General features: G+C 43.5%; 1 protein-coding gene across 18 annotated transcripts in view; it reads left to right on the top strand.

The window, feature by feature from the left end:
- LOC135914317 (guanylate cyclase soluble subunit beta-1-like) overlaps positions 1 to 13,838 on the top strand; it is a 969,460-nt gene that overhangs the window by 465,648 nt on the left and 489,974 nt on the right. For 9 of the 18 annotated variants that reach the window (XM_070535561.1, XM_070535560.1, XM_070535562.1 and 6 more), the window contains one exon: positions 10,499 to 10,608. The exons of 4 other annotated variants lie outside the window; for them this stretch is intronic. In XM_070535561.1, the coding sequence (XP_070391662.1) occupies positions 10,499 to 10,608 (110 nt within the window). Of the gene's footprint in view, positions 1 to 8,678; positions 8,796 to 10,495; positions 10,609 to 13,838 lie in introns of those variants that run through there. 5 more of the 18 variants (XM_070535570.1, XM_070535571.1, XM_070535566.1 and 2 more) reach the window with 2 other exon arrangements.

Below are 13,838 nucleotides of genomic sequence, written 5' to 3'. Positions count from 1 at the left end.
AAGCGTATACAGGGTGGCCCAAATAACTTGGGCGAAGGATATGAAAATCAAAGGCGCGTCGGAAGTAAATTGAAACGAACGCATACTATTCGCAATAGCCTATAGTAACTCAGACAATTTTTAGTTTTCCCCGTAACTCACTAAATAGATACGTTTATTTACCCAACTACTTAATTATTGGCTAAGGACCCCAAGTATGATATAGAGACTTGTAGAGCATCTTCAGAAACCACCGATCAACTTGTTTCCTTTCTGTGTGTACAAAACACCTTAAAATATAAAAAAAGATGTCTCGTTTTCATAACTGTGCAATCTAGAAATGGCAGGTAATACGGGGCGATAAACCCATGATACAAATCATGGACTTAATAGCTTCTAAAATCAGAATCCTAGACTCCTAAACTGTTTAGTTCCCGAAAGTTTGTATTAGGAAACTCTCAGACATACCTCGTTAAAACTGCGTTTACAAATTTTATTCACCTGAATTTCAACCAACGTTGGTAAATAAATCAGTAGAATGTGTGCTACAGTTGTGTTGATGCAGCTTTTATATTTCGTTCCGTTGCATAACTGTTCTACTCGTTCCTACCTACTACTATGTGTCCAAGTTAAACTCTTTGGTATTACGGGAAAAAAATTACAATCTGATTACGAGACTCGCCGTACTGAGGGACTTCGGATCTTAATTTCTTGGGGTAGTGTTCGAGGGATACCAGGAGCAGCCTATGACATTGTACATGTCGCGAAATGCGTAGGTGAGTCTGATACATCCAAATGGTCAAAACGAATAGATGGGTCTGAGATATATTCTGAGCTTTTCTGTGGTATCTCTTGGCTCTTTCCTGTCCTTTTTTCTGCTTCTTCTCAAAATAAACAACTGTCAACGAGTCCTTGGTTGCTGCGAAACCCATTTATCCGAAGGACACTCCATCACTAATAGTCAATTTTGATTTATTCTGGTCTTTTCTTTTGGAAAGTTCGATTAGCCATCGTGAAAGCGCTTTACGCAATTTACTCACGTAATAAACTACCGTCCAGAAACACCATCAGTGGAACTCTCCTAACAGTGCTATATCTGTTTTTTTTTCTTTTCATTGAAAGCTCGCTGAAATGAGTGGCAGCCCTGACGCGAAACTAATAACAGCCTTGTGCGGCGAACTGGGAGCGAACAAAGGCGCGTGTGGGTTTTAGGGATCCAAAGAGTGGCAAGCAGTCTGTCTCTTTAAATGTTTGCTTTCGCTAGTTTTCATAATCTCAGAGCCCCACACCCATGTACGCTGTCAGCCTAAGTAACTCCATGTCTATCTCGCTCGCCCTCGTTTAGTACTTATGTAGAACCCAGCAGTCAGCAAATGTTAAGGTGGTGTCGAATATCTGGTGTAAAAATCATGCCGTCGGAGTCCTACGATCGTCGTTCCTATCGTCTAGCTTCTTTCGCCACGCACACGCTCGATGGAGACGCATAGCTGCTCGTCTTACACAAACAAGTTGGTGAACGTGGTAACGCTTTGCGTTAGCCCAAACAAAGCTGGGTACTCAGCTACCAGCAAGATGCTTTGCATAACATCGATTGCTTCAGCGCGTCGGATCCCCTTTATTTTTTTACGATTCACTTTGAAAGTGCGATTTGTCATAACAAAAGACGTTCTCGCTGGGAAGAACGCATTTTTCAGGAGGAGCATGCTGCGTGACATATTGCTTCCGTGGCGATGATCAGTCATCTGGAGCTATGTCCGACGCGTGAATAAGCGCAACAAACATGGTAGAGGCGAGCTGTCGAGAAAGAAGAGGAAGTAGCACTGATCTCGCTGCCGTATTCACAAGTACCCCGACACCCGTATTATTGTTCACTGCAGAGTCAGCAACGATTGACGCTCTTGCTGGCAGCGTCACAGCGATCTATACAAAAAGAATGGGCCTTAATTCATATTTGACTTGATTCTTTTCATCGTCACAAATATCTGCTTTCTTTCTCTGTTTTATGCATGACCTGTGTTTGCTTTTCTGAAAATGCGAATGTGTACGTATGCAACTTGTATATTTTTATGGGTGAAACGATGGGGGTAAGTAGTTCTGCAACGTACTCTGGTTCTTATTGCATTGGACTAGCAGATGCGTGTACTTTTTTGTCATTCCCGCTGTTATACTGTTGAACCCGCTCAGCCCGTTCGTTAGTGAGATGAGTAGAATGACATTCCATGTGGTGGCTACGTTAAAAAAAAAGAACAAATAAATGCATGAAGAGAGCTGCGACTCTACAGGCGCAAAAACACAATATTTCATGGCAAGTAATTCTCTTTTACCTAGTGAAACAGTTAGTATCATGAAAATACTTAGAATACATGAACGTCTGACATCCTTCAGGTCAATGTAATACATTCTAGAACATTTCGTGAGCATGTGCTAGTAATGTTAACAATGACGTTTCCCCACATTTTGCCCCTTTTGTTGATAGGGAAGATTGTCGTTCACCTGAAAGCATCTTGAAGCTACAAAGAAAACCTATACGGGCTTCTCAGAAAACTCCGACGAAGAAGAAAATTCACCCCGGTCACAGGCTATAACCCGGCGGAACCGACGCCTTTCCGGGGCCGTTCTATTATTTGAGCTAATCAGAAGGCAAGTAGATGGCAGAGCGACGCCGATTGGGTCTTCCGAAGTGATTTCTAGGTACGAGTCTTCAATAGAAGGAAGAAAACTGTTATATAATGTCGGCGCTCTCAGCGGGTTGATAGCATTAGCAAAGTGTTAAAAATTGTCTAATTTTGAAAAAAGGCGTGACCAAAGGCAGACAGGAATATGGCAGCAAGATACACAGACAGCACTTTACGCGCAACAGCGTCACATACATATTTAGTGCGGCGTTTGGCTGTCGACTCTTGTGGTATATGATCACGTCCTTTCTGCTCTGGTACCGCGACATTCTCATGCGAACACGCTCAATAATTCGCCTTTTCAAAGTGACAGGCTGTGAAAGCGCCTAAAATCGGAAAAGTCTAAGGGTGGTTTTCTTTCAACACACCTGGTAGTAGCGTTGGTGTTCCTAGATGACAACATTATGGCTTGTCTCGTCTGTACCTGAGACGTCATTCGCATTGCCTGAAACATATTTTATGCCCTGCAGCTTGAGACCGGCGGACATCTTTTGGGACAGTCGTGCGTTGCTTTGTTTGTTTGGGCTTTTCCAAAGTGAGCTGAGTGGTCTTGCAGACATCTCCTAAGCAAAGCGACCCCGTAAAACCGCACGCCTGGCAGGCGTGCTGCTTGTACACGTCTGATGAACTGGTGGGTGCCCGGTGGTGGGTAGCGAACGGCGCACCTCCCGGTGTCGAGCCGGGAGCCTTACCCACCGTGCCACTGCATGCGCGGACACCTACTCAGGCATGCCCCAAGTAGTACATTTAAGGGGCAGTGGCCCGATAATTAGCAGCAGCACGTCAGTTAAAGAAAAACAACATATCTGTTCATTTACGAGAAATTCGCAACAGGTACTATTGCGCTGATGTCGCCGTCACAAAAATTGTCACTATTGCAACAATACTGTTACGCTGAAGTGTAAGAGTACTGTCACATTAATCTTCATCTACGTCTTCATGAGCTTGAGAGAAAGAGGGCAAATATATACAAAAACAGAAACAGGCAGCATTCTAGTGTCGCTCAATAAAAAAGAAATAAAAAAATATCTGTAAGGGAAATTTATTTGTTGCAACAATACAGCGCTGCGGAAGACCGTTAATGAACAACAGCGTGAAATTTTTCAAGAAATTTTTTTGCACTGTTTGAGACTGAGAAGCACGCATTTGAGTAACACACCCTGATTTTGAGCTGTAAAAAAAAGTTTATGGAAGCAATCAGACAGTCAGAAGTACGCCTTTGCTGCATGTAAAACGTTTTCCTTCATCAATTTTTGCAACTGAAAATTGCAGTGCCTTAGAATAAGCAAATTTGGTAACTTTCTCTGTTTACTATCATATTCACCGACATTGCAAACCTTGGAGCCATATGCTGCCGAGCATTACGACAAACCTTAACAGCGACGAAAGCTGTAGTTGTTAAGCTTTGACGAAAGAGCAGTCAATATTAGCTCTGGTCACCTCTGATCCGGCGCCTTTTTCAGTATTGAAACGTGACGCAATTTCATGTACAAAAAATAAAAACAAGAGTTTCGGGGAAATCTATGACCCTTACCGAGTTCGCGAAGTCTCCTGTCTCTGTACCTGCTCTGTACCTGTCTCGAACGTCACATCTTCCGCTTGGCCACCGTGGACAGAGCTCTTCGGAAATAATTGATCACTATAAGCCAAAGCTATTGTGATCAATCATTCTCACTTATCCTCGGTCTTCCGCAATCTTTGTCAGTGTTCCACATAGAAAATCATTGCACCCCCAGTTCTCTTAACTCTGCTCAATGTCGCTGACACAAGCAAGGATGATGAAACAAGCTGGAGCTTGATGCGACCTTAATTTATAAGGAACAAGCTGTCCCATAGATTGCATCGTTTCCGATATATCCTGGTTCGCAGACCGCCTCTCTTGCAATGGTGTTTCCGGTCGATCTTTTGCTTATTCTTGAGCGGAAAGACAGACGCCGTTGGGTATTTATGTGCGTCTTGTTGGCGAACAAGGAAGATATAATTGTACACTTCCCAGTACCGGTGTTACGAGCGTTTGCTATGATTACGTTACGAGGTGCCACGCTGGGAGCCCCACAAGATTGCCGAGGCAGTGTTGCAGTCTGGCTCGGGGCAACCTAATGTTATTACTTCCGGCGAAAAAAAAAAAGAGAAAAGGCGCGACCTTTATTGTCGCGGCTGGGACCTCCACTCCAGAAGTATCTTACGCTAATCCTGGTCTATAGAAGCAGCTGTGCCGGGTGAACTTAAACGAATTGACCCAGCAGAACTGTTTGATTGTGGGCTTCTGTTGCGCTTTTGATTCCTATGCTTGAGGAGCAATAAGAGCGTTTTCAGTATTCAATTGATTGATTTATTGTTCTGCAATTGATGTTTCCGGTCGTTGATTTATTTTGGTAAATGGAGTCAGATGTTCGGCGCCCCCGTTATCAAATTACAATATTGGAACATAATTTTTGCGAAGAAGGCAGCTCCTTTTTTTTGCGTTATTGGAGTGAGATACATGTGCCTGTCTTTAGAGGCGATAACTTTTTAATATTTTTGATGGATATTTTGGACGAAAAATGCGCTGGTTTTTAGGATATCAGCGCTACACTGAGCTCGGACTGAAGCAAGACACATTTGGTTCTTGAGATCCCTGCAAGAGCGATTCAACCCCATGAATTTTTCTTTTAAGTGTGAATCCGGCTTAAAGGTTCTGTTTTAGTGATGGTGATAATGAAATCCCCAAGTATTGTTTATTACTGAAACCGATTTTAACGCGATAGCATTAAAGGCCCCGTGTTGCAGAAAATCCAGTGCCAGCGTCGGCGGCGTTGTCCGTATCAGAAAATTTCCGTTTAAATTTAGGTATATGTATTTGCCGCGCCTTGATATATGACATGCGGTGTGACCACTCTATCACTAAGGTTGCTCATACACTGTCTTACGCTCTTGACAAAGTTATTCCTCGGAATTTTGAGAATGACACCCCAGAAACAAATGTCATGAAACAAAACACCGACATCGCATGCCTTTTATGGTAAACTTTCTCAGACTTGTATAATGAAAGTCCGAAAGAATAAGAGAAACCTGAAAATTATGCAGTTTTTTTGTGACGGCTGTGCACACCTCCGGTATCGGCCCACGCAAGAGCAGGCGTTTTTACCAGAACGCTCGCCTTCGGGAATAGCGTTCGCCGCCCGCGTTTCCAGGTAAACGTTACTGTTACATAAGCTGCAGTTGCCGGGGAGTGTGACGGAGTCGGGGGTCTTTGAATACTATCGGGTTCCACTCTTAAAGACGAAGCTTAAGTATCCCCAAACTTTTTCTTAGGTTTTCTGTTACGTAGAGGGGGCTGGTTGAGGCAACCTACAAGATCCTTTTTTTCAGCCTCACTCACACTCATGCAATGCAGTCTACATGGTTAACCTAATTCATCAATTTCTTCTCCACCTTTAGCGCAAAATGCCCCGCTTATTCAAAAGCCCTGTTTGAGAAACATGTAATTATGGCAGACTACTACGAAGGTTATCGAGATATTACATTGCCTGTAGTTAATTCTAATGGCATGGTACTTGATGCGCACTGTATTCTTCACTGAAATGAATACTGATAATGATTTAGGTATGTTTAAGTATTCAAAACAGCTAGAGGTGGCCCACGTGAGAAAAAGCTACAGCAGAAGAGATTCATGTTCGCCACATTCGCAACACGGAATCGTAAACTGTATGCTTACGCTACGTCACGTGCTAAGTAATTTTTAGGAAGAGCGTTAAAGAATAACCCTTCACCAGGTGGGCTTTTCGTGGCTAGATCCAGTGCAGTTACGCGACTAAAGCAAAGCATGACGTACATATTTCTGCGTTTGCTGCTCCGCTCGTCAATAAGTAAATAAAGTGATTAAATAAGATTGCAGAACCTTTTTTCCTTGCCTGACTTATTTTTCGATAGTTATTCTTCACTTTTGCTATCGGGAATTAAGATAGCTGTCGAGTATTTGTAGATTTTTGCCAAGGTATTAACGCAAACTTCTTTTACTCCTTGATTACGCAATGCCTTCATGACTGCCCACGTTTCTACTCAATGAAATGCCTTTACATAATTTATAAAATCCATATAGAGAGGTTGTTAGTACCCCGCAGATTTGTCATTTACATAATTGATGACATGGATGAGATCCACTTTTGAGCACCCCTTAATGAAGCCAGCCTGTTTTCATGGTTAATTGAAGTTATTGTTGCCCTGATTCTATTGGAAATTACCTTTGCGAATAATTCATACAGTACGGAAGGCAAGCTATAGTGGGCCTATAGTTCGTCAATTCGTTAGCGTCTGCCCTCATATAGATACGCAAGATTCGCATAATGTTGGCATTCTTCCAGCTCTCTGGTACACTTGAAGCTGCGAAGCATTGCTTATAAAGGGCCGCAAGCTTTTGTAGTATTCCTCCATCTCTGACTAAATTGAATTTATTCCATTTTCTCCTGCCACCTTTTCCCGGAAGATATCTTATAAAGCCCTTCTAACTTCATCCTTAAAGCTACATGTGACATCGAAAGTCTCCCGCTCTGAGGCGAAAATATAGTGCCGCCTCTGGCTTGGGGTGTCGTTTACGAAGGCCTACTCGTTCCGCATTGAGATGGCGGACGCGCCCATGTGTGACTCTTGTGGAACCATAGAAGCGATTGAACACATCCTACGACTCTATCCCCAGCACGAAGTCGAACTTAAAGCTCTCCGGACAGCTTTGAACCAGCTGGGCTCTAGACCTGTCTCGGAAATGAAGATTCTTAAGATTGCGTGGCTGTTCTGAGTGTTGTATAGGCCTGTATAGAAGTTCTCTGTGGCGTTTATTACACAATCTAAATTTATGACGAGATTATTCTACTTATATTTCCCTGCATACATCTTGAGTTCTGCTATGCCAAGTTTTCTCATCTATTTCATGCTGCACCAATTTTTTACTGCTTCCTCTCTCTTTCCAATGTTATAATTTCTATCGCTTATTTTCTTCTTGCTTGTCAGCTTTGCCAGTTCAATAAATTCCGTCTGATCTGTTGAGTTAGACACTTTCATGCTTTTAAGTTTCATTATTAGGCTCTTTGTTACTTGGAAGAACTTGCCTTCTGGTTGCCTTGTTGCCCTACCTCCCACTTCAATAACTGCTTGTGATATCAGCCTAGTTGCGGTTTCATTCATCAACTCTATGTTAGCTTCATCTTCCTGTTCTAAGGTTGCGTATTTATTTGCAAGCATCAGCCCGAACGTGTCTGCGTTGATCCTTACTGCGTCTAGGTTGACCTGTTTCTTCTTTACTTGTTTTACAGTTTCTCTTTTCAAATTGAAAAAAAAAGGCCTCACTACCCTATGGTTACTGCCCTTAACTCTACCTAACACTTCTACATTCTGCACTTTGCTGAGAGAGCAAAGGGTATAAAATCTATTTCATTTCGTGTGTCACTGTTAGGGCTCTTCCAGGCCCACTTCCTGTTATTACGCTAATTCGCAAATAATTTCCGCCAGTTCTATCAACATCTCTCGTCTACTGTTTCTAGAGTCGATGCCGTAGTTGCCGATCCACAGTTCTCTCGCCCGATTTTCCCGCACCTTCGCATTACAGTCGCCGATGACTACACTATATTGAGCTTGCCCCTTCCGCATTGCTAATTCAACAACTTCCTAAAACAATTCTATTTCTTTCATCATGAGTGGAGACTATAGAGCATAGACCTGCACTACCGTTCATCTATATATTCTATTTAGCTTTATTACGACGACTACTACCCTTTTATTATTACTATAGCATTACCAATGTTGTCTACTATGTTGCTATGAATTAGTAACACTACCTTGTACTCCTTTTTATTTGTAAGACCTATGTAGCAGAGAACGTGGCCGTTGGTCAGTACTATATTAAGCCTCACTAGTTCTCCTAACCTCACTAAGGCCAATGATATCCCATATAATGCATGATAGTTCCTCAAAGAGTCTTGTTAAGCTATCCTCACTCGAGGGGGTTTGCCCGTTAAACGTAGCCTGGTTCACTTTTCAGTGGCGACCTGCTTGGATCTAGAGAATCTTAGCACCATCTGCCGCCTTGCAAGTCTGACCACCGTCTTAGTCAGGCACTTCGCAGTCGCTGGGAATTGAGAGCTAGGAGTTATTTGCAAGAGTTATGAGGTAGGTAGTGGCAAAATAGAGCACCTAAGAGCCCTATTCCTGTTGTGGTGAGGAATTATACCTTATACTGCTGTTTATACCATTGTTTCATATAAGACCTACTCTTATTTCTTGGCGTTAAATTTCTTACGGTTTCTTCGAATCATGTATTGCAAATTCTATATAATTTTATTTGCGCGCAGGATTTGAATGTAACAAAAATGTGTCTTATTCGTCGTTGTCTAGAGAAAGTAAATTCTACGTGCTTAGCAACACATAACGAATGCGTAAGCACTGTTTTTCCTGTCATTCATTCTTCAAGCGCGTCAAAGTATGTATGTACTTTCGGGCTCTTTGTGCATAGTCTCTGACTTCAGTCACCGACATCTTGAGGGTGAATACAGGAACAGCGACAAAAAGTTCGTACAACAGTCTCCTGAACACCTTCCGGTAAGGCAACATTAAGAGTAGGAAACCATCACCACTACCACCACCTCCTCCTCCTCCTAGGCCTCGGCGGTTCTGTTATGCCACGTGATCACTCCCTAGGAATATCGCTTCCTCTTGTGTATTTTTCTTATGAAATCCTTGATGTGCAACGTGTGAAATACTATTTGTTTACAGTACACCCAGGGGAAAAAATATCCATTATCAAGTCGCCTAGCGCAACCAGCTAAGAAGAAACCCGCGAGACTGTGCATAGCTTTTCCTCTGAAAAAAAAAAGTGATCCTGCGTACAAACAGAAAGCCTTAACTTGAATTATTGCTGTCAGTATTTCGCGTGCGTATTACCCTTGAATTTAGCCATGTCTATCCATGGCGCCGATAGTTCCACAAACAGAGAGAAATAGCACTTCCTCTGAGAGTTACGTACCCTCGTCACTTGGAATTGATGATTGCAACGGGACTGCCGAAGAGATCGACAAGGCGCCATAAATCCCGTTCCTGCGTCGATGGAACACGTCTGCTCAGGGCGTTGAAATTGTGGTTGGCGCTTTTGCAATCACCTTCAAAATTTCGGCGGCTGTATGTTATTTTCCAAGTGTAGTAAGTGAACCTTGCATAAACTTCAGCATAATTAATACCAGTTCTCTTTCTCGTTCCGTCAGAAAATGCATATTTATGATACAGCTGCGGCATATGAAAAGCAGCAAAAGCGTAGCCATGATACTTACAAATAAACTTGTAAAACACTCTGAGAATGCCTCTCATAAACACACTAGGAATGTACTTGCTCTACTCGCGCGATCGAAGTTTTCGTTTCGACATAACTTGGGAAGTGTTTCATATGTATACTCTAAATGTGACCATCTTTGGAAATGTTGCACCGTAATACTACACCGAAAAAAAAATTAAATATCTTTCTTGCCCGGTATTGTTCAGTGACGGTGCTGCAATCAAGTGTAAGAAAATACCTGACTAACCTTAAAATTTTCGTTGTAACTGGCGCCGATGAGAACGACAGATAATGCAAATTTAATGTTTCTGAGCAAACAGTAAAGCCTGTCGCTTTTGATTGTGTTATTCTTAGCAGTGTTGTTCGCTAGTCAAACATAACGCTTGCATTGTTGAATCTTGTAACGTTTTGTTCTTTTTATGGTTGTAGCGTACACCCATCCAATCTGTGAGCGGTGGCTTACAGGAGTGAGCTCCGTTTTTCAAACAAGAGCGCTTCTCTAGGTACAGGCCAACGCTTATATTTTTTTTATCGTTCTTTCTAGTAGCAACCCCACTCATCCGGTTTCAAGAGAAGGGCACGGGGCAAACGCTTCCAGTATACTACAACATTTGTGTTCCTTTCTGGCCCCAAATATACAAGAAAACGAACTGCAAGGTATGTTTCAATCTTTTTTTAAAAATTTTTGCCAAGGCACAGCTCAGTTTGGAACTATAACAGCCCAAGAACAGGACGAAAGTAAGCAAGCCAGACGGTATAAAGGTCTCTGTGTAGTCTGTTCAATCCGTCTCCTTTCTGCTCCATTTCAGTTGAAAAGTAAATAATGAACAAGGACTGACGCGTGCTATTCTCCCGATCCGGTATTCACTCAACGTACCAGGTACGCGTACCTGAGTGGAATCTATAACATGTACTATAAATGGATTGCGACATAGAAGGATTCTGTTTCTAGGACAGGAAATGGCTGCGTCCTCGTTGCACTGCAATGCACTTCGCATTAGCTTTTAGCTAGTGTATCTAAAGGGAAATAATTTCTCTATATATGTTCATTTTCGTAGCCGCATTGCTTCCTTCGAAACCCTCTAACCCCCCCCCCCCCCCCCCCCCGAACGCTAGCCTCCATCATCGTCCCCAATAAAGAATGGAGAAATGGATTTTCTGTTTTAACTTACGGTCTTCCCCCTTTCTTTCGTATTTGCCTATCTCTCTCTTTTTCTTTCTCTGTTTACCAGGCGAGGGACGGGGGATGGAGTGAACTTACCCGAAAACTGATCCATTTTCTTGGCAGACAGCGCACCCCGAAATGTTGGGGGGAGACAACGCCACGGGTACTCTTCACAGGAGTATTCCTCTAGTGGAACTCTTTCTTTCGAACACACTTTTCCGCAATTACAAGTTGATATTACTTCTAATTGAATAATGACGAGCGGCTGCAGTATACTCATGCAAACGGGCACTCTTCATGGAGCTTGACACGTACGAAGGATGTAAGCTTTTAGCACTAAAACAGCGAAAGCTGTTCTAATGGTTTGCCAGAGTATCGAATGCATTGAGTTTCGCTCAAGTATAACCACCGTACACAATGATATTGGGCAATTTCTTTGGGCACGTTGGCAACACCAGTATGTTTGCGTACTGTAAGCTTTCACTGGATAATTGCCTGCTCACAATTTCTATGATGCATCAAAGGAGACATAAGCATAAGTACAGGCAGGGTAGTGCACGAAAAAGACAAAGAACGAAATCATAAATTGAGAAAGGCACCATCCTTTTTCACATATCCCTTCCACGCACATGAATTTTGCATGCGAGTATGCATATACTTGTACAAAGAACCAACTACCTGAAACCAAAGCTTTTTTCGTACTGAAGTGGTTAAGATGTGCTAAAGTGGGAAAAATTATCGCACTTCACAGAATCTTCGTCTAAAAACAAGTACATATGAGTCTGGGAAGATTAACACATCGCCTCACTGTGCACTCCATCTTAAGTCCAGAAATATACCATGAGCAAGAATGCTTTAACTTTATTTTGCCTTATGAAAATCATGTCTACCGAAGCCATGAAAATAAGGGACTTTTGCTTAACATTATATGTTCACATCTGCCAATTGATGAACAAGTGTTCTACTCAGATGCTCTCAGTTCTTTGTATTGAACACATCTCTACCTCCGCTAGCATACTTGGTTGGCAAGTAGATTGAGTCACCCTAATCAAAAATCAAATACCTGCCAGTAGCTTAGGCGCCGGTTGGTGAACTCTGATTTGTGTCGATTTCCTTACAGTAATAATATGTGCAAAATCGCTGAGGTGCCGCGCTGCCTCCACTCTCGGCTAAGGTATCGAGGTGCTTTCACATACATCATGCCTCATAGGCAGCTTTGTGGGCACTTTCATTGCCAGTAATGTTGCAGTGCCGAGGTAGCCTCTGAAATATAATGTCATGGCCTCCGTCCACTGCTTGATGGTCGTGTAGTCGTACCTCTGAGCAGAACTGATAAGAGTGATTGTAGGACTGCCTTTGAATCACAAAATATAGACCAGTGATTTGGTGATTGTTACTGCACACATAGCACTGCGCTACGGAAGGCGGAAAGTTCGGACCCTGTCGATGTTGCGACCTGTCTAATTTTGAACTTCTTGCAGATTGGCATCGATGGAATGACTACCGCATCAGCAAGGCTGGTTAGAGTCGAAGAGCCATCCGTATAATTGTGAAGTCGATTGGAGTACGAATCATGCAGTAGATGTAGAGCGGCTTGATTCAGGGTACAAGTTGGCTAGTCGGGCACCTTTCCAACACCTGGAATGGAAAGCCCGGAGGAACGCAAGCTTCTGTAATAGTCCCGGAAGCCTAAAACAAATAAACAGACATACCGATGCATATGTAAACACAAGTACTTCGAATTATCCACGAGGACAGGTAAAAACACATTTGTAGCAGGCGAGTGATGCCTGCAGATCTCGGAGTCGCTAATTGCCATTAGATATGGGCCATCTCCTCGGTAACACAAGGCAAATATCTCAGGTTTCCTGTTTTCTCAGAGAAAGACAATGAGCTCCAGGACATCTTTTATTCTCCCTTCCCCCCCGCCCCTAATATCACAAGTTTATTGTTATGCGCTTTTTTCCAGGCCAGAACTTTCGAATTACAGGAATAGGGAACAGGAGGAACGCGGCCGTCGTTCCAGAAAAAGCAGACGGCCCGAACGTTGGGGAGGATTAGGGACGGGGGGAAATGTCCGAGGCGTCGTGTGTCGGAGTCTAGCGCGCACCCCGGCGAAGGATCAGCACTGTCCATCTCTACCGGGCGGGACGACGCACGTCTCCACGCTCTCGACCAAACCACGCAAACAGTCTTTCGACCGAATCGCGCAAGCGAGACAGGCCGAGGCGCCGCTATAGCTTCCGCGAGGCTTTTTCCCTTTCGTCCCGAGTTTCGTTCCCTTTTCCCTTTCCCATTCCTCCCAACCGGAAGCATCCCATAGAGCGGCCACGTGCTTTCACTCTCCGAGACGCGTGGGAAGTGCGCAGCTGGCCAACTCGGGTTATTACGCGCACCACTGCTTTCCCGTCGGCGCCTGTGCCCTCGAAGAGCACCGTGTCGCGTTCCGTCTTTTTGCCCTCGTGTTTCGTACGAACTATAGCTGAACCCTTGGACAGCGCGTATGTGAATTTGGCAGGGGAAGCTCGTTTTGCGGCTTGTGCGACGCAGCCCATGTCGTTGACCTGTCTGGGCATTAAAGAGCCTGTGTACAACAGCGTATATGTTTACAAGGTGAATTGGAGTGGTGGCAATTCTGTTTTGCGGAAATAACCGATATTTTGATATTTCACGTAGCGTTGGGTATTCTCGTATGCCCCAGCGGAATCGCGCCTTCATCCGC

This window comes from Dermacentor albipictus, chromosome 3 (genome assembly GCF_038994185.2).
Source record: "Dermacentor albipictus isolate Rhodes 1998 colony chromosome 3, USDA_Dalb.pri_finalv2, whole genome shotgun sequence".
NCBI classification, from domain to species: domain Eukaryota; kingdom Metazoa; phylum Arthropoda; class Arachnida; order Ixodida; family Ixodidae; genus Dermacentor; species Dermacentor albipictus.
The sequence above is the reverse complement of the archived record's forward strand: the minus strand, read 5'-3'. Positions and strand labels throughout refer to the sequence as shown.